At 38.9% G+C, this 20874-nt stretch overlaps 4 protein-coding genes across 5 annotated transcripts in view; 2 read left to right on the top strand and 2 right to left on the bottom strand.

The window, feature by feature from the left end:
* The first annotated feature begins 6398 nt into the window (after window positions 1–6398).
* Window positions 6399–8373, top strand: LOC144516765 (thiol S-methyltransferase TMT1A-like). Its single transcript, XM_078248354.1, has 2 exons — window positions 6399–6991; window positions 7988–8373. The coding sequence occupies exons 1-2, from the start codon at window positions 6497–6499 to the stop codon at window positions 8219–8221; spliced, it is 729 nt and encodes a 242-aa protein (XP_078104480.1). The 5' UTR covers window positions 6399–6496; the 3' UTR covers window positions 8222–8373.
* Window positions 8374–8604: 231 nt separating this feature from the next.
* Window positions 8605–10111, top strand: LOC144516764 (thiol S-methyltransferase TMT1A-like). The gene is made up of 2 exons (XM_078248353.1): window positions 8605–9418; window positions 9751–10111. The coding sequence occupies exons 1-2, from the start codon at window positions 8921–8923 to the stop codon at window positions 9985–9987; spliced, it is 735 nt and encodes a 244-aa protein (XP_078104479.1). The 5' UTR covers window positions 8605–8920; the 3' UTR covers window positions 9988–10111.
* Window positions 10112–10278: 167 nt separating this feature from the next.
* atf1 (activating transcription factor 1) lies at window positions 10279–16722 on the bottom strand. Of its 2 annotated transcripts, XM_078248355.1 has the most exons (8): window positions 16544–16722; window positions 15655–15746; window positions 14181–14303; window positions 13928–14025; window positions 13703–13836; window positions 13156–13338; window positions 11776–11929; window positions 10279–11099 (listed from the first exon to the last, which is right to left on the bottom strand). In XM_078248355.1, exons 2-8 carry the CDS (start codon window positions 15739–15741, stop codon window positions 10955–10957), a joined length of 924 nt encoding a protein of 307 aa, XP_078104481.1. In that variant the 5' UTR covers window positions 15742–15746; window positions 16544–16722; the 3' UTR covers window positions 10279–10954. The 2 variants fall into 2 exon arrangements, with proteins under 2 accessions (XP_078104481.1, XP_078104482.1); XM_078248356.1 differs by lacking the exon at window positions 15655–15746.
* Window positions 16723–18643: 1921 nt separating this feature from the next.
* dip2bb (disco-interacting protein 2 homolog Bb) overlaps window positions 18644–20874 on the bottom strand; it is a 39113-nt gene continuing 36882 nt past the window's right edge. The window contains exon 38 of the mRNA XM_078248357.1: window positions 18644–20634. Within this exon, the coding sequence (XP_078104483.1) occupies window positions 20382–20634 (253 nt within the window). The 3' untranslated portion in view covers window positions 18644–20381. The remainder of the gene's footprint in view (window positions 20635–20874) is intronic.

Here is a 20874-nt window from a genome sequence, read left to right on the forward strand (position 1 = left end):
GTTAACGAGGACATTTTCAGCACTGTTTTCTCAGCGTTAAGAAATGCTATGTGAGAGACGCAGTTACGCAGGTGTTTAGGGGTGCGTACCTACTTACTGCAGGAGGTAGCGGTACTCAGTAAGAAGTAATGGTACTCATGTGGACAAAAATCAGAAGTAACCAAATCTAAAATGCGACAATGTTGCAACTTCACCCACGAATCAAGTCTACCGAACTAAAGGTGCAGTGTGAAAGAGCCCTAAATCATATCAAGATCCATATTCTGGTATTTCCCAGTCCCATAAATGCATCTTCTACATGACTTTGCTTTAATTAATACAGTTCACTCTGGACAATGCTGTCTTAAACAGACAATAAATAATTGTATATTTGTCGTTCAGCAGGCTGGGTGTGTAACTGTATGCAATTTCTTCTTGTTGTACCATAAATGTTCTATAATACTGTCTGTGTGTAGCAGGAGACAGCTTTTTGTTTGTTTTCAGTTTTGAGAGTACAAACACATGTACATACTGCTCACATTCAGTCAATGAAAGAAATCACTTTCAATATATTATGACCCTTTATCTAAAGCCTTCACCCTTCAAAATACAGGGTTGGAGGATTTTTAAAGGAGCTGTTTTGAATTTGACCCAACAATGTCTCTATCTGGTGGAATTTTTAAGAACTGCAGCTTCAAGTCTACAGGAAATCAAAAGGCTGGCACACATTTTTATTCATTCAGCTACTTTGCATTTCAGCGTTTCAGTGCATTTCAATATAGTGAGCAATGGAAATCTAATTGAACTATAAATCAAGGAAATTCTGTATGTGTGTGTGTGTGTGTGTGTGTGTGTGTGTGTGTGTGTGTGTGTGTGTGTGTGTGTCCGTTGTCGTATAATATCTCGAGGAACCGCTCATCCGATCTGCTTCACACTTGACTTCCCCAATGAATTTGTTTTTTGGAAATTGGAGCAATTTGGACGTTAAATATTGGATATTAATAAACTGTGATAAAACTAAACGACTGCACAATAAAGGTTGAGGAAAAAAAGAAAACGTTTCCACTTTTTTCTCCAGCCGCTCTGTGCGCTATTTATGAGCGGCTTTCCCAGCAGACAGAGCCGGGCTCCCTTCTTCCCCCGCCCAGTCCACATCGCTTACAACCAGGGGCGGTGTGTTCATTAGGGCGATATGGGCAACGCAATGCCAAACTAACTTTTTCTAACCAATTCTATCACGGCAACAGTTGTTATCAGTGTTCTAATGTAGACGTCTGATCTGCCACTAAATGTCCAATCAGGCTAAAGTCGTGCTTCAAATGGCCCCATCCCTTTTGGGGCGATTTCAGTCAGGTTGAAAATCGCCCCAGAAGTCTCTATAGACTCTCATGTAAAATCCATTGTTTTTCAAATATCAGAGCTTTCAATACAATCTCTATGGGTTCTGGGAGGGCTTGTACTTGTACTTGTACGCGCTTTCGTCATACGTAACGTAACCATGAACGTAACTAAGAAAAGAGCGGGTAGCAGCATCAATCAATTAATTCACATACTACTGTTAAGATGGCTAGCGTTCAGTGCAACTCGATTGTCTCTTTGAAAGAAGTTCCTTTTAGTCTGCTAACGAATCAAGATAAATTGGCAACGAAACAATTAGGACCTCCCAGACCAAATAATCATTCAACAGGTTTCTACACCCGAGGATTTTCCAAAAATTGGTACGAACGAAAAACCTGACTAGCAGGCTGTGACGTAGCCAATGCAGTCTTCTGCTACCCCTGCCTATTCCTTCACCCTGAAGGCGGCACGGCAGACAGCACTGCTTGGACAGCGACAGACATGCACCATCTTTCAGAAAAGATAAAGAAACATGAGCTGTCAAAGATCCACATGGATAGCTGTTTGAGATTGTCTGCTTTGGGGAGAGTGGACATTGCCACTCAACTGGATGAGGGATACAGGCTAGCTGTCCATGTTTCTTTCCCGGTCACCCAAACCCAGCATTCTTGACCAGACTGTTGAATGAAGACTGCCCAGAGTCGTGAACACTGTCTACGAGAATCGAGACGACCTCATACAATGTTTTGAAGCCATCAGGACGGGTTCATTTGACCAGCCCATCGTGAGAGAGGCATCTGGCTACGTGATGATGCTACATGATGAAGATTAAATTTTTTTTCCTGTGGCTTTTTTACAAAATCATGCGACTCGACAGCTTCACAAGCAGTGTGCAGGCCATAAGGTAAGATTAAACAATATCATTTGATCGTTCTCAAAACAGAGCTTTGTCATTTGAAAATGTATGCATGAAAGGAATTGTGTTAGAAATTACATTATTCTCATTATATATGGCTAGTGGTGTAATCTAGCTTACTTTATATACTGTGTATACTGTATACTGTACTGAACATCCAGGCTAGGTGAGACACAAAGGCTAACTTAAACACTAAAGACTTTATGCATCCTTGCCCATTTTAAGTGGAACTGAAATCTTTGTACTATACGTGGATAAATTGCATATACCTGTGTATCACATAGACTACAGTACTGTACATAGCCTAACAAAGACATTGGTCTGTTTGCCTTCAGGGACTCCTCTCAACAGCAGCTGCAAGCTAGCAACATGAGCCAAAAGACCCAGAACGGCTTTGAGAGAAGAGGAGAGGCAGAGGCTGTCTGAAGAGGTCTGCGACACCATCCTGGATCACACCAAAGCAAGGTTCTCTTTCACTGGCCACCTTGTGAGTGCTACCTTACTGCAATCAGATATGTTTGAAAGGTACTGCCATTCATTTCCTGATGAGGCTCAGAATGCCACTGTGAACGCATACCCCATGCTGAACAAGGCAAAGCTCAAGACAGAACTCTCTCTGATCCATGAGAATCCTGAATTCAAGGGCTGCTGTGGTGCACTGGCACTGTACCAGGTTCTCATGAGCTACAACCTCCAGGAGAAATTCTCTGAGACTGTGACTCTGTTAAACATCCTCATAAGTACTCCTATGACAAGAGCTGAAGCTGAGAGATGTTTCTCAACTTTGACACAAGTTACAACATTCCTGCGAAATTCAATGGGCCAGGAACGTTTGAATGCACTGGCCATGCTTTCCATGGAGAGGGAACTAGTCCTCAACATGCCTGATTTCAATGAGAAAGTCATTGACCGCTTTGCTGCATCTCTTTAACACACACACCAAATCAGTTCACAGTTGATGTTGTTTTAAATAGTCATTTTTCATTCTTTCAAAAAAAAGATTTCAAAAAAAATCTGCTTACAAATCTATACAATTGGCCAGAATATGGTTGTTCATTTTCACAAAGCCGTACAAACAGCTGTGTTTACCTTTCTAGAAATTATTTTCAAATGCTGTTTTCAGACAAAATGTCTATCACTGTTCATGTTCATTTTCACAAATCTATACAAGAGGGCAGAATATGGAAGTCTATACAAATTGCTTATTACCAATAACTTGCATCAATGTTTTCAGCGGACTCTATCAAAAGCTCCTGCTCGCTTGTTGTGAATTATGCTCTGGTGCACATATTTCCAATACAACCATGAGGCCTTTTTGAAGTAAGTAATTAATGTGTATATCAGAATTCTTTAGTTAAACTTAGCAGCACCTCACCATTCTGGTTTGGTCTTCAATGTGTAAAGCCAAGATGCACAGACCACACTAGGTCAAGCCTCACTTGTTCATTCACTTATTTGGGACATTACTTTGCTTTTATTAAGTAGCACTTTGGTGATATCCTACATTCCAGAAAATGTAGTTCTAAAGATCCACTTCTCTCAACAATTGGTCTACTTGTTATTGCCATGCTGTTACTATTTATTGTTTAAAGTGTGCACTTCCCTTTACTCTAAAAGATTATTAGGCTGCACTACCTTTGAAATGTTGTAAATGTGGTAAAAGCTCTTGCTGATCCTGCAATCTGAACAAATGCCAAGATGCTGTATTTTCAGCTGATATTTCATTTGTTTATGGAAATGCAGATTGTTTATGCAGTGTTGAGGAATGTGAAAGAACACCCTTGATTATTTGTACTGTGATAACTTATTTTGCTTTTGTAAGCCAATACTTTGAGATCAGTCAATAAACGCTTCTGGTATTGACTTATATGCTGCCCCCTTCTTTATGTTGTTGCTGGACATATCTTTTTAAAAATGTGTCCTATTTAGCTATTTTACATCACTGGATTACATTGGATTAATGTAAGTAATGAATAAGTGGAATAATTAATTGTGGAGCCATGTCATTTTTGCTTATGAAGGTTCCTGGATGCTAATTTCTTACATAGCTTTCCACCTGTAACTTATGTAGCTACAGGGGAAATCTTTCTATTTCTTAATGTACCCATTGAATGGGTCACCTTAATCATTATCAGAAAAACTGCCCCCCAGACATTTTTTTCAGGAGCCACCACTGCCTACTATGTGGATGTGTGACGGCTATACGAAAAGAAAAAAAAAAAGGGTCACGCCGAATCTCTCTATGAGCCGCAGCCGAACGCCGCCTTATTGAACTGCAATCAACATGTGTTACAGGTTGAGTTATATAAAAATAAATTATAAAAAAAACACACAAATTCACAAGGCCCTTTACCTATGCCATATGGTAAAACCGCCTGTGATCGCACAGTGTAAGTTCTGCTTTCAAATGTTTACTTAAGGTAAAAAGAGAAGCATCAGCACAATGTACTTCAATTTAATAACGTCTGTTCAAGGTGGAAATTTAAACTCTACTATAATGCTGGATAGTTTAATAATAATGCATCATATTTTAATTGTGATTTTGTGAGTAAAATCTGAATCTGCAACATTCTCTGTCAGGTAAATGTAGTTGTACAATGTTTTCCTATGAAGTAGAAGTACAAAATAAAGTAAGTCATTAGTATACAGTTAAGTTGCATATTAAGTCCGCTGAGGGCCTTCTGTAAGTTATTTCAGGGTGCAATTGTTCTGGAGAAAGCTGCAAGCAGCAATACAGGAGGCCAAGCAGTCAGCCCGTTCCAAACTCTTTTGAACGGGCATTGTACTGGTAATTACAATAGACAGTATATATAATGGACCAACAGATCCCGTTGCTCTGGACGGCAACCAGTGAAGGCTATTAGTAGCACTTTTCCAGTTTGCCCTGAGCGTTACTGCGCAGCCTCCAACTGAGAGAGATGATGTAGATGTGACGTGAGCAACCTGTCTGAAAGTTGTAAGTCTTCTGGTAGCTGTGCCAAGAGAAATCTCAATCATTCCCAAACTTGCAGAGACGGAGAACGTAGGTATATGTAAAGGAGATAACATAGGCACAGGCTAATTATTGCTAACTAAAATGCTAGTTAACATTAGTAATTAAACGTAAACGGCTAATGTAAGTCGAAACTGCCTGTGAGCGTCTTGTGTACTATCCGGTAATTCCTCTACTATGCGACAGTAAGTTCCGTGGTTATGACACAATCGTTAGCCTATTTTTATAAAAACGTCTACTACGGAGCCATAACGTGAGATACAATGTAATGGAGCTTTTTATACATTGTTGTGTTTCTTTAGAAATAAACAATGGACAAATAGATTCTTTAAACACTTCTCATGAGCTACAACCTACAACCAAAGATGTAAAGTTATTCACTGTCAAAGTAACGTCAAAATGAATGGCAGTCAATGGGATGCTAACGGGGGGTGAGTGCTTGTTAACATCAAAATGGCGCCATAGGGGCTACTCGTTGTGAGGAGAAGCTTACCCCCTTGGTAATTACAAAGAGACAGACATCAGACTTGAAGTGAGACTATAGCCATAGGGTTGGGTACAGTTCAATTTTTGACCCAATACCTGGAATTCAATGCAATGAGGCACCTTCCTGTAGGGTTGTGCTGAGGTGTGGGTTTATTTGTGCTTTTGAACGTAACCACCATAAAACAATCAGAAAATAACATTTTATTCCTCTGATTCACGGCTTTGTTTTCGCTACCGCTGGTCCCTCTGTTCATTAACTCTCTAGCTCACTCGACAACCGCTTCTCTCCTCTAAAAAATTTTAATAATTGCGGAGGTTGTCAGTGGTCTTTATCCCTTGAGAATCTGCCATGGCCGTCATTTGTCAATTAAAAATGTCACCGCAAATTACCACAGAGGTCAGGTGACATTAGTCCCATGCGAATCGGCATCTAGCGTTTTGGGGCACCGGTAGGATTCAATTTCATAGTACAAAGTTAAATTTCTCCTGATGTATCCGTCTGAAAAATGCCATGTTGGTGTCAGAATGTTTTGGAGATATGTGGCTTGTGAAATATAGGTCCAATATTTACTCTAGTGACTATGGGGCGAAAGAATCGCTCATAATCTGTGTTCACGTTCACTTCTCCCATTGGACTCAATACACATGGACCTGCCTAAAGAGGCGTGGCAGTGGCGGAGCCCACGTGACACAGTTACAGGACGTTACTCCGAGTTGGGACGTCTCGGTTAAACCATAAACTGTCTCTGTATCTTTGGTAGTTAGTTCAGTTTGCGGTTGAAAAAATGGCTTTCCTAATGAAATTTTGTACATTAATCGTCAATGTGTTATGCTTGCCCCTTCATCTGATCGAAGCGGTCGGTCTGTATGAAATATACAAACGTGTCTTCCCATTTTGTGTATACCGGATTTCTAAAACGTACAACAAGAAAATGTACGACAAGAAGAAGGAGCTGTTTCGCAGTCTCCCCGAGTTCAACAAGCCTGGCGGGCAGCTCACAATTTTGGAGATCGGCTGCGGCACAGGCGCAAATTTTGAGTTTTATCCGCCTGGTTGCAAGGTGATCTGCACTGACCCGAACCCTCATTTTCAGAAATATCTGAAGAAAAATATCGGCGAGAATGACCACCTCACCTTTGAGAGATTTGTGGTGGCATCGGGGGAGGACATGGGGTCAATTGAGAGCGAATCGGTAGACGTTGTTGTCTGCACCCTGGTGCTCTGCTCTGTCAACAACATAACCCAAACTCTGCGAGAGGCACGTCGCATACTGAGACCAGTAAGTTGTGTGACTGCTGAAATAAAAATTTATTCCCAATAAAACGCTGATTTGCAGCCATGTCCTGCATTGCTATTGATGCTACTGTTCGAATAAAGTGCAACTACTGGATCAATCATTTACCAGTGGACATTAATGACTAACTCACTAAATTAAAAAAAAATATTTTTCATTGACTTGCTTGACATACTGATGCAAAACATGCAAAGCAGAGAAATGATCCCCCCCACACATGCACCAGCCAAAGTACTAATTATTATATCTTTAGATTGTTGCCACAAAATTTTCGCATTATCTTTTATCTAGGGATGGTCCGATACCATTTTTTGCTTCCCGATACCGAGGACCGATCCGATACCAGTGTGTCATATATTTTATTATGTTTTAACAACTGTATACTACTATCCCTGTATGGATGGGATATTATTTCTATCTTTGTTGTCGGTTTGGCTCAGGTTAAACTCTATGAAACATGAATGCCACAGAAGATCTTTTATTCTGCAGTTTGACAGTCAGTTATAATGGAAAAAGAACATAAATAAACTACTTTAATGTATTTTTTCTTTAGGGCTTTATTACGTGGTATCGGATCGGTGCATAAACTCCAGTACTTCCTGATACCAATACCAGCGTTTTAGGCAGTATCGGAGCTATCGGTATCGGAACATCTCTACTTTTATCAACCATATACCTTTGACCTGTGTGCCAACATTACATATCTGAAACAAGATATGGTGCCCTCTTTAGGTATAATATAGGCTAGACACTTACTCCATGTCAAGTTTCATTCAACATTCAACTTAAGTCAGTTTTTGTATTTGACTATTCGATAAAATGATCCTGAGTTTCAAACCGTTGGCCTTACAGGAAACATAATGTAACAAAAATGTATTCATTATCTAACATGCGGAAAGAATGGAAACCCAATTCTTCCAGGGAGAAAAGTATGCATCAGGTTGATACAAAGTATATCTATAACAAATCTTTGCTTTGCAGGGTGGAGCCTTCTTTTTCCTAGAGCATGTTGTTGCAGATCCATCAACTTGGGCATACTTCTTCCAGCATGTTCTGCAGCCTCCATGGTACTATTTTGGTGATGGATGTGAGGTCACCCGGGAAACATGGAAACATGTGGAGGCAGCTGGATTCTCTGATCTCAAACTGAGACACATCGAAGCGCCACTTATGTTCATAATCAAACCACACATCATGGGTTATGCTGTAAAATAGATTATGTCTCATTAGCTTTGTCGTAAGCTTGCCTCACAACCAGTGCATGAATATGGCAAGCAGTTAATGCCTTGTAATATGATTGAACACCAGTGATTGCCAGTCAATTTAACACTAATTTTATTTTTGTATTAAAAAAACGTTGATCTTTGTGTTTTGTAAAACCACATTGACACCTTGATTAAAACCATGACATAGACAGCACACAATAACCACTTTGTATGCAGTTTAAGTGAAAAACATGTTTAATCTTCTATTCGTCATTTCCCATCTCCAAGTTTTTGCTGATAAATCAATATGATACTGCCATAGGGAATCTCTGCCGTCAGTGTTTATGTGTGCTGCTGCTAAATTCATTTCATTGACATGACAGTTGTTACTAAAAAAATATATTATTAAGCTGATTTTGATTTTTGAGTTTTTTCTTAATGTTGGTGAGAAACGAGTTTAATTCTGCTGCATGATTAGTGTTTTCTTATTAAACGAGTATTGTATGATATAGACAGGAAAGCCAAAGATTTGGGGGGACATGGACTTGGTCTCACATTTGCCACTCATGCACAGTAGTGTATTTGCGCCATCGTGTGGTGAAAGTGCAACACAGACATTGTCTCTCAGGTTTAGAGTGTAATCTTTTGATCTTGTAAAGTCACCTGTCTTAAGATACCCTCAGCAAGGCGTTGTTTATCTCAGAAGAAAATGAAGTCTTGTCCCATGAAATTATGCAGACTGTTTTGTTTTTTGTTGACTTTACCCTTACACGTAATGAAGATCACAGGCCTGTACGGTATGTACAAACGCGTGTTTCCCTTGCTTGCCTACAATATAACATTTTCATACAACGATAAAATGCACGAAACGAAGAGGGACCTTTTCCGAAACGTGGGTAAATTTGCAAACACCGACGGTACTCTTCGCCTGCTGGAGATAGGCTGTGGCAGCGGGGCTAACTTCAAGTTTTACCCCCACGGCTGCACAGTGATCTGCACCGACCCCAACCCACACTTCGAGAAGTACCTACGGATGAGCATGGACGCAAACAAGCATTTGACTTATAACACGTTTATAGTTACCTCTGGGGAGGACATGGAAGAGGTAAAGGATGAGTCATTGGATGTTGTTGTCTGCACCTTGGTTCTCTGTTCTGTCGGCAACGTGCAGCAGGTGTTGCAGGAGGTCCGACGCATCCTCAAAACAGTGAGTCTCCGTATGCTGCCTTCAAATGCTGTAGGAGATATTTGTATTAGTTTATAGGAACTGTCCTATTTTTAAATTTCACACATTCAAATGGCAGGCTGCACAATGTTCGTTTTTACTGTAAGACATTTGAATGATCGTCACAGTCAGTTCAGAATGGTCAATTCACATATATTGTTGACTTCTGAATCCCCATAAATCTGCCTCTCTTTCTGCTTCACAGTCCTAACTAACAAAAGCCAGGAAACAAATTGCAGGCACTATAGTTGCAAAGTTACATAATCTGATTTGATTAAACATGCAATCATCTGTTTTTGTTGGCTCTCCTACAGGGTGGCGCCTTCTACTTTTTGGAGCATGTTGTCTCAGATCCCTCCTCCTGGACATACTTCTTTCAGCATGTGTTTGAGCCTCTGTGGTACTATCTTGGAGATGGATGCATGGTTACCAGAGCAACATGGAAAGATCTAGAGGCAGCTGGTTTTTCTGAACTTCACCTAAGACATATTCAGGCTCCTGAGGTTACTCTAATGATAAGACCACATATCATGGGATATTCCATTAAATGAATGCAGGGGAGAATGAGCAGACTTTAGTGTGCCTCTTTTGAGCTTCAGAAACTTTTATAGTATTTTCACTCTAAGTCCAGTCTTTATTCAATATTTTTATTCACTATTAACCTATAATTTTATCCTGACAATTTATATATATATATATATATATATATATATATATATATATATGTGTGTATATATTTATTGGTCCACCACCAACAATTGAGTCTGCAGGTTTCATATTCCCAAACGCAATCAATCTGTACATTTTCATTTCCAATGAACAAAAATACTTGCCACACTGCATTTATTGAATGAAAATATATTTATTTACTTACAGAATCAGCAACATTCCATACACTGTTCTTCTTCCCCACCCCTCCCAAGATGTACATAATAAATATTACCTGGACATTGTGCTTTTTTTCCCTGATTGTCTAAGTAACTGCCAAGAAACAACTAAACAGACCACACTCAAAAAATAAGGAATGACAATTGTAACATCTCCTTATAGGGGAATGAGGGGAATTGCTGGTTCACAATATAAACAGGAAATATGTCTGTGTGGTTTTTATACAGTCAAAATTCTGCTGATGCTGTTAGATTAAATAAAATTCCAACAGCAACATTTTTAAAAAGACAAGAAAAAAGGAAAGGGATACATTTATAAACTGAGACTCAAAGTTAAAGCTCAAAATTTCAAACCTCCCAGTATTAAAAATGTACACAACTATAAATGTTATAGCATTAGCAAATTTAAAAAAAAAAAAAAAAAAACAGCAGGTGGTAAAATGGCCAATTTATTTTTGTTAGTCCAGTATACCTTACTGCCATTACAAGTCAGTTTTATATCAAACAGAGTAAAAAAAATGGAGAATCTCAGCCTGAAATGAAGTGTTCCCAGAAACCCCGTTTATGTCCAAATGGCTGAGCTGCGCTGCTCCCACATTATGTCCCAATCCTCAACTTCTATTCAAACAGGTTATCCTGTTTTAACACAATAAAGGTCCTTTAATGTTTTGAGTTCTTCAATCAGGGTCTTGTTTTGGTTTTCAAGAACAGCTACACGGTTTTCGAGGCATTTAACATATTCCTTTTTCTTCCGTCGACATTCACGGGCTGCCTCTCTACAAGAGGGACACAAATGTGCAGTTAGTCCAACTAAAACGACTGCACATACAGTGCATCACAATGTACAGCGTTGTCACTACTTTAACATAAAATTACATATGAAATATCCAAGCTACAGCTGTATCAGGGAAATATGTGCAAGTAACACATGTACTACAACAAGATACTTAACTATTAATTAGGAAAAGTTTTCCTGTTTTTAAGCTCTACACAATTCCAGTAATGGCACTACTGCATCATCACAAAACCTTTTCTTCTGTTTTTCTCCTGTTACTATTATCCTATGCATGGTTCACTACATAAGATAGGTCGGCATGTTGCCATTCTTTCAACTCTCACAAGCTAATGAATGACCTGTCAAACACACCTCAGACGAAACGCACAAGGCAGAGCAGTGTTCTATATTTCTATGATAAAATAATTTACTTATCACGTGGACAGCAGAACATGCATCTTTCATTACTACAGTAATGAGAGCATCAATTAGTCAAGACAGTTCTTTCTTTTAGTGTATCCATCTATGTTTATTTTATATATTATTTTATTTGCCGTTGATAGTTTCAATGTAGACAAATACGGTTTGACTGTCTTTGTCCAGAATATCTGGAAGATTTGGCCTTTTTCTGACTTTCACTTTTCTATACAAAACCCAGAAATACACTGTACACGTACCTGTTTTTTGCAAGCCTTATTTCCCTCTTCATTGTTGGGTCATCACTCTTGCCCTGAGATATTCCCATAGGGGAGGTCATAACTACAGTTTGAGGCATGGAGCTGGATGTGGGCGCAGTGCGGATCTGGTATGTTTGCACCTCTCCTCCTGCACCTGTCAAAAGATGACAGCAGGGGTCACGACAGCTCTGCCACACAGCATGCACCACTTGAGAGATCTCACTTGTGAAGTTTAGACAGTAATGTGTCATTTGTTAGCAATAGGCCTATGTCACACTTCCTGCTTCCAGAACGCCGAGTAGGGAATCAAAACTTTTGGTCAACAGTCCCTTTCTCCATAAGGATTTAGATTATCAGCCATAATGTGTAAACCATCAGAGGTAGACTGACCCCGAGCAACGTGGTTGTGAAACAAAAGTTTTTGCTCCTGTAGAAGCTAGAAGTCTGTATGAAATCAACCTTGTTTTAAGAAAAACATGTTTTACCCACGATCTTATGGAGAAAAACTACACTACCCACAATACTACGAGTAACAGCAACATCTTCGATTGGTCCAACTCGCTGTTACCATAGAAACATTTACCTTACCCGCGAAACTGCAAACGGCTAGAGCGAGCTCCTACCATTGAAGTCTACGATAGTTTCTGTACGTGGTCTTGTACCTTTTGCCTTTTTTTGCCGTTTTCAAAATGTTATTTACTTTGAGAGTGTTCATTTATAATCCGAACCACATCATCGTAGGTGACTTCAGGCAGGTTGCGGAGAGACTTGGTCCAGCAGTATCTATCGGGCTCCGCCATTGTAAAAAGCTAACCGGAAGAGCCGTATCCCCACTCAGAGACGTTATTTTGTGATTCATACTTATTACTACTTTTCTGGTGTCATAAATACTGAAAAATGTGTTATCCTGTGTGAATGAAAATCCATTAACTAGTTCACCTAAGGACAGGCTTTTAAAAATGCTAAACTTTGATATTAATTACACTCTAATCAAATTATCCCTTTTGGAAGAAAGGCACCTAATGTAAACCACATTCCAACTGCAATAGCACTGTGTCATAACTATTAAGGAGCTGTGTTGATGTGGGCAACTTAAAAACCAGTGAGCAGATTAAATATGAAGTCCAATTCAAAGGCCTATAAAAGGCACAAAGACAACACACAACAGTGCATGATACTGCGTGATTTTACAACTGTATTTTTTGACTCCGTGCTATCGTCTGTCTGAACGCCTTACACATTTTGGCCCCCTGCTGGAATCTCCTTATGAAAAGCGACTACATTAGCAGGTCAAATTGGCATAGAAAACTTAGAAATTCAGATACATTTTCTCCTAGAAATTCAGATGCATTTTCTTCGAATATTCCATGTTTTGCTCACCTTGTACAACAACCTGGTTGCTAGGCACCAGTATCTGCTGGCCGTCAGATGTCTGCGCATACTGAAGGATGGTGGTGCCTTGCTGGGCTCCGCCAGAGTTGGCCATGGTGACAGCCTGGAGCCCCTGAATGGCTTCAGACCCCGAAGTTGCCAGCTGGATTGTGCCATTAGCTGCTATGGTAACTAGATAATCACACAGATGGCATCAGAATCGTAAAAATCACATTTCAGCTGGATAGGCTGACATTCTAGATACTGCAGAGCACTCTTTTTTTTTTGTTTTAAACCAGTAAAAACTTTTTGGGAATTTTCACTTATTATCTTTGTGGTATACAGCTCTGTCTGGTAAGCATACTAACACAAAAACATACAGTAATATTAAATAATTGTATTTATCCCACATTTTCTTTTGCAGAAATCCAACATGTTTTTTTATTTTTTATTAATTCCTACAAATTCATAACATTTGAAAAACAAATTCTCAATTTCACAGGCCAATTGGCCCACTCTTTTTCATGCAAGTACTATTGAAGGGAGAAGTTCGTACTGTACTGGCCGGTGCTGGTCTGGTAGATTTGGGTGGTGGGTACTGTAACTCCAGTCACTCCTGTGGATACCAGGCTGTTATCCTTTCCCTCAATGTGTGTCACCTCCTCAGATGAAAGTTCATTCAGGATTTTTCTACAAGGTGAGATGAGGAGGGTCACATGTATTCATCTCATAGGACTGTTTGGGTGATGAGCTTTGCTTGTTTTTTTGGGGGTTTTTTTACCTGTATGAAGGCCGTCTCGCCAGTATTTCTCTGGTCTTATGGGCTGCAGCTCCACTGTCTGATGAGTCTTGTGAATCGTCACTATCTGAATCCAGGGCCTTGAAAGAGGAAGGTGGATTAACAAAAGTGCACAATGAGCAATTGTATAAAATGGCATATTGAAGGTTTGTAAAAAGAAACTAAAGAGATTCATTTAACGTAGGCTGTCATTTAGAAACAATGATTACAGTGTCACAAAACCGGGTAGTCTCACCTGTGCAGTCTGCATCTGAGGGGACTGAATGACTGACGACTGTGCAGACTGGATCACTCCTTGAACCTGAAACTGACCCCCTGGCAGCTGTAAAACCGCCACAGAGCCACCACCCAGTGACATCTACAAAAACCCAAACACAATTTTATATTCACAAAAAACAACATATTTATCATGGCAATTGTGCAAAAAAAGTGAGTTCAGAAGCTCATTAAGACATTTGTATCAAAAGAATTACTTAAAAAGGTCATCATTTCACCCAAATTACACAAAACACGTTTTGGCATCAAGCGGTGGAGACGGTTTTGGTTGAGATATCTACCACTGACCATAATATAATGAAGGTGAAAGGAATTTCGCTCATGTTCCTAAGAGATGCCCTTGTTACTGTGGATTAGACCTCACTGTGAATGGTTTCTGCGGGATCTATGTTCTACTGAAGCAATAGTCTCTATGAAAACGGTCAGTGACGGCTGTCAGTTATCTTGAGTAACGTTAATAGTTTTTTTTGTGGGCTGAAATCTTGAAGATGGATATCTCATAAAACCAAAACTATCTGCATGACTAGATATCACAAAGGGATCTATGGAAAATGTGTAATTTGGGTGATCATTTAAAATCTACTTTAAGAAACCTACTCACTATATCATTTCATCTAGTCTAAAAGAACACATATTGGGTCTCGTCGCAATATGACTAATGTGAACAAAAATCTTTAAAACTGGTCCAGTTTTGAGTGAAAACGCTGTAACCGGCAGCCGCAAAACGAGATGTAACATAATCATATAGGGCAAATGTCCATCGTCAATTTCGTCCACTAAAAGTGCTGTTTTTGCCACCGACATGCTCAGATTATTATTCTAAAGGTGGATTTATGGTTGTACGTAGGCTCTATGCAGAGCCTACGTGGCCTATGCCGTTGTGAGGATTTATGCTTGTGCTTATACAACTGTCTTATCAGATGCTATGAACTCAGACAGGAACTTAAGACTCCATCAAGCAGACTAGTCACACTAAATCCTGGATTTAATACTCCCTACCTTTATTACAAAATTGACAGATAGACTGTGCAGATAAGTAGTTTTGTTAAAGACTTAATTTATACTGGATAGTGAGAATAAGCACTATAACAACTTCAAATTGTGTCAATTTCTTTATAAGATTACTTTATACAATGGCATTTTTTAAGATATGGTTTCAATTCCAATGTTCTTTCTCTAACTTTGCTGTTAAAGGCTGAAAAAAAAGAGCTATGTGGAAGCTTTTTAGTCCATAATCAAAATGACCATCCTCTTGGATCCATTTCACACATTAATATACACCAATCTTAAGACCTTATAGTGTGCTTTCAGCATGGCATTCATCAACAAAGCGGACTAATGGTATTAGCTAGCAGTGCAAGAGCTAAGGTGGCAATATAAAATGTCAGTAATATGAGTTTTTAATGGTATTTTGAAAGGGATCTATTAGTTACCTGTTGGGCTATCTGTGAGAACTGAGAGGGTGTGATGGTGGCAGTCTGTAACTCAGTGCCATTGCTGCCATGCTGTACTTCTTCCATAGTAACTGGGAACAAATAAATCAATATTACTGTTTTACAATGACGCTAATGTAACACAATTGTCTGGCGGGGTATCAGCCTGTATGCTGTACTCCGCTGTGGCCTATTTGTTGACTGAAATTAATAAACAACTCTTCCCGACAAATGTGAAACAGATCATAGCGATATCAAACCACAGTTTCATACTTTGGCTAACCATTTCTTCTAAAGTTAAACAGGTGAGGTTAAGCGAACTAAAAAACGACTTCCTCTTTGCAACAATCGTGTTAGCCAATGCAACTATCGTTAACATGGAGTTACGGAACATAGCTAGGCCCAACAGTCAACTCTGTTAACTTATTACCCTAATTATTTAAATGCAAATGTTAATCCTAAGCAAACGTCTAACGTTAGCTAAAGCCGAAATCTAAAGTTATCCTTTCTGTCATTACTGCTAGAATGTTCGACCTCACCAACGTTACCGTTGCTAGTTAACGGTAGCTAACGTTCAGTTAAACGGACGTTAACCAATTTAAACGTTTAAAAACAACAGTTTTAGAGCTACACGCGGGGCAAGTTTTGTTACTCTGGTTCCCAGGATGGATGAGCTTTTGTCTCAATGAGCAAATATGTGTAACTCTGTCACTGACACGCAAGTTACCGCGTCAATAGACGTCAGCGATACGGGGAGCCATTAAGCTAACTACACCTTCCCTTTTCGTAGAACGGCGAGGAGTTGACGAAGCAACAGCCGCCATTACTGTCACAGCGGAGCAGACAGCGACACGAGCACAAAACTACCGCTCAGCCAGCCAAAATTTACCTTTTCAAGGGCCGCGTAACTGTTCTTGTTCACAGCGTGGACTTCGTGCAATTCGTGTATATACTTTGACACAAGAAATACCTTGAAAAGTTACTTAGCAGCAATGGCTAACAGCTAAAAATACAAAGATGTCAGCTAAAAAAAAATAGCAGACCACTTTTTTCCCAAAGGAAATGGGCGGTGCTGTTTGGCAAAGACGCATTACGTAATAGTTTCTTTAGGCCTTGTGATTGGTGAAAAGAGTTTGAGCAACTGGCACATACAAAATAACAAAAGTCCAATTTGTTATCCTTTATATGATATCTGTGTTTGTTACATACAATACAGAGTGCTTTGCTCAAGTATTCTTGCAACAACCCGCTAGAACATTAAAATGCTGCTGCTTACACAGTGATGCATCAGCAATAATATAACACTGACAGGGAACATTCTGCAATAGCAAATACTTGTACTTTAATACTATAAGTAGACCTACATTTACTGATAGTACATCTATGTAATTAAAAGTATGAATCATTTTACTTGCAGTATTTTCACATTGAGATAGTAGTATTTCCACTGATTCTTGGATCATGGATTGTGCCCTCTTGTGTTCGGTCATCTCTTTTTTAAACCAGTACAATGCCAATCCTTTAACAAATCATGGTGTGATTGTTTTAAAATTCAGACTCATGTTTCCCATCTTCCAGGTAGCTGTTGGTTTTCTATTCATTTCTGTATATTATGAAAATTCATTTGCAGAGATTTTGAAAACATTTGGCACTCTGAAGTTGGGCTTCCTCCCTTTGGCATTTTCAGCAAGCCATTCACAGGTTTTGTGACCGAAAATATCCTTTATGATAAATTCTCAAACATGGATACAATAATAGAGTCTATTCTTTAAGTTCAATTTCAATCACTGTTACATCATTACTAAACTCATGAATATATCAGGACATTTGAAATGATTAAATGCCTTTGTTTATTCTGTATAACCTTACATAAAGTATAAAACACAGTACAACAAACCAAAATAGAAAATAAGTGAGAGAAATGGGAAGGGGTGTACCACCTTGATTTCTTAACTATATGAGTTAAAACACCTCCCTAACATTAAAGATTCATCAGGTGGATCACTCTCTCACAGAGCAGTTCAGAATTCACAAAATAATTAATATACAACATACCAAGAGTGCATACACAAAACAACTCAAGAGAGATTAATACAGTCACTACTGGTTAAATGTCATCAGTCCTCTGCTCTTAGTTATTACAAAATGTTTAAGCATTATGTTTATTTCACCAGACTGTGCAACCTTTGCAATTAAATTGCACTGTCATTGGGATTGCATAGTGTGTAAGAACTCTGATAGAGAAAAAGAGCGGAAACCAAAGGAAGCCCTTGTAGACTTCCCAGCGAAGCAGGTATATGGTCGATGGACTCTGGTCGTCAGTAAGTAACCCTTCTTTTTAAACATTAAATCTGCCTTAATCACAAGGAGATTTGTTTTGACAAAAAAAAATCTACATTTTATGGGTATTATTCACAGATTGCACCAAGGGACCACCTGGTCCATCCCTGTGTTATGAGCTTTGTTCCCTGAATATACAATTTCATACATATCTCCTCCACTTGTGCCTCAAGCTGATTTCTTCTTGTGCTTGGCTGAGTCATGCAAACATTCTACTGCAAACGAAGGATGCAATGTTAAAGCTAAGATGAAGTGCTATTAGTCTTTTCTCTAGGTGGACTTATACTGGGCAAAAGCAAATGTGAAGCATTATATTTCTAAAATTAGTAACATGTTTAATGTGACATGAAATAGGCATAGTTAGGAGACACCTACTGTAAGTACCACAAGTGCAAAGTGCAGTAATTTAATGGATCATATTCCTTTTTAACTTAAAAATGATTTAACATCTTTCTAATGTTGTTTGGCTTGATTGAATGTTATAATGACACAATTGTAAAAGTCCAAAAATAACAAGGAAAGCTATTTACATGTTGACATTAAGTGTTCATCACTGAAATACAGTAAAATCCAGTACAAAGAGCCTATAAATAATGGCAAGGAGCACAAGGAAAGCACAAGATTACAGAAAACCAAATACACTTTGCAAATATATATTTTTTTCTTTTTACCCTTTTTATACAATTACTTTACTTGCCAATCAAGGATATTTCAGATGTGGCTCAGCTTTGCAACTGCATTTACAAGTGCTTTTAAATCCAGTGACTGAACACATAAATTAATCCAGATACATGATGACTTGCCTCTATTGACTACAGATTTAAAGTACCAACAACAATCCTGTTGGAATTCAAAGTAATTCTTTACAAAGTTGTACAAAGACAAAACACAGTTTGAATGAACTTTGAGTGTGAAGATGAAAAGGAAAGGGCCAAACTCTCAAACACTTGCTCTATTATGCAATACAAAACTAAGAGGGGTATGGCTGTTTAGCAATACAAAGTACAATGGCAATGGATATTAGATGAACGGTTGTGGGCCTAATTAAAAAAAAAATTACCAAATAACCTGGTAGCCTGAGAACAGCCATTTATTTTCCTTCTTCTTTTTTTCAATGGCCGACAGGAAAGTTCCCTGACTTTAACAGTGATAGCCCTCCCAGTAAACTCTCAAAGCTCCTCAAGCAAGAATCCTCAGAATAATATATGCTCCTGAACCATTAATTATAATGCCTCATTGTTATAATAAAATAGACAATTTTTGAGAAAGTGCAATGTTATATCTATCCTGACTAACAATGCTTTAAAGTTAATTATCTTAACTCTCCATTTTACAACTAATATTCCATTTCAAAAGTACTGTCAAAACTGTTAAATCTTATTTACAATCCTCTCTCTGCTACAATTATCATCCCTCAGCTGGGTTAACTATCCATAAACCAGCAACTGAGAGTGACTAGTCAAGCATTTGTACATTTATACAATTGAAAATATCTATACAGTTAGATACAGTATCTAAAATACAACAGGTCTTTATAGGTACAGTACAGAATATGGCCTCTTTCCTCTTTTTTGATCCCTTTGGATATCTGTCAGGATTTCCATTACTAGTCAAAACCAAAGGACAATAAAACAGCTATTAGTAACAGATTCATTAAAAATTAAGATAGGAATGTATGGCTGACATTTTTAATAAGGCAGGAAATATATTAGGGCAAGAAAGTTGTGAAAATGTATTTGGCTTCATTATCATGGGTCAAAATAAACTTTCTAAATAATGCACACAGACCGAGACTGGCTACGTGTTTACTAATGGTTTGCTTTCATCTGCCCTCTTTTATTCACCCATGTCAGCGAGAAATGACAAGGGCTCAGTGCATGGGTTTGTGTGCGTTTGTTTGAAAGCTGCATGTAAAAAATATTTCAAGTTGTTGATCTAAGTTTAGTAGCTCTTGGAATCTGTGTAGACACAGAAGGGAAATTGCTTTAAGAGGTTTGTGGTAGGTACAGAATAAGACAGTGGATTTTCACAAAGACATTAATATATAATTAAATTCAAAAGTGGTCTGTTGTATGTGTTTTCTCGCCCTTTCCCTAAAAAAATGCAACAGGGGGGCTTTTTTTCCATTGCCATATGTAGTACACGTTGCTTCTGTCCCATTTGCAAAATTCTATTAATGAAACACAGTGAAGAACTCCAAACATGGCAGGTCCAATCACAGACATGCAGTGGCCAAGATATGCTGGTGTCACACAGAGCTGGGTGGCAGTACATGTAGTTCATGCTCTCCTTTTCACCCTCGGCCAAAGCTGTGAAGTGAAGATGATGGTGCAGACGCATCCAGACTGTGGATGATGGCTGAATAAGACCAGACCACCAAAAAACCTTTACATATTGTAAGCAACATAGATGGGATCCAGCTGGTCAGCGAGGAAAGAGTCACGAAGGTGCATGCGTTGCTTCTCTCCCCGTGAGTTGATGGGTATAACCCCAGGGTCCACTATAACCACCACACCCACGATGAGGTGGTGTTCCTCCAGGACCACGTTGGTTATCAGAGGCACCAGGTCCAGCGCATCCTGCTCTGAACCACACAGCTCTGACACCACCACCAGCAGGTTGGTCCACGTAAACACAGCACTGTGAGGAGCGAGAACCCAAAAGCAATGTTTAAAGGAATAGTTGGACCTTTTGGGAAATACGCTTAGCTTTCTTCACAGTGTAATTAAATGTATCACAATATGCTTTCTTTTGCCATAGGAGCAGATTGCATTTTAGAAGTGGATATTGCCAACTGTATAAAACAAAAAGAAATTACAACATTACACATTACAGCTCAAATCTTTTTATTTATTTTTCAGCTCCTACTACGTGAGCCCC

The sequence above is a fragment of the Sander vitreus genome, chromosome 4 (genome assembly GCF_031162955.1).
Source record: "Sander vitreus isolate 19-12246 chromosome 4, sanVit1, whole genome shotgun sequence".
Lineage (NCBI taxonomy): Eukaryota > Metazoa > Chordata > Actinopteri > Perciformes > Percidae > Sander > Sander vitreus.

Coding starts and splice junctions, on each gene's coding strand:
- LOC144516764 (XM_078248353.1), top strand. CDS start 8,921: ATGAAGTCTTGTCCCATGAAATTATGCAGACTGTTTTGTTTTTTGTTG. Junction 9,419..9,750: donor TCCGACGCATCCTCAAAACA/GTGAGTCTCCGT, acceptor GCTCTCCTACAG/GGTGGCGCCTTCTACTTTTT.
- atf1 (XM_078248355.1), bottom strand. CDS start 15,741: ATGGAAGAAGTACAGCATGGCAGCAATGGCACTGAGTTACAGACTGCC. Junction 14,304..15,654: donor TCTCACAGATAGCCCAACAG/GTAACTAATAGA, acceptor GGGTTTTTGTAG/ATGTCACTGGGTGGTGGCTC. Junction 13,339..13,702: donor GACCAGCACCGGCCAGTACA/GTACGAACTTCT, acceptor GTGATTATCTAG/TTACCATAGCAGCTAATGGC.
- LOC144516765 (XM_078248354.1), top strand. CDS start 6,497: ATGGCTTTCCTAATGAAATTTTGTACATTAATCGTCAATGTGTTATGC. Junction 6,992..7,987: donor CACGTCGCATACTGAGACCA/GTAAGTTGTGTG, acceptor TTTGCTTTGCAG/GGTGGAGCCTTCTTTTTCCT.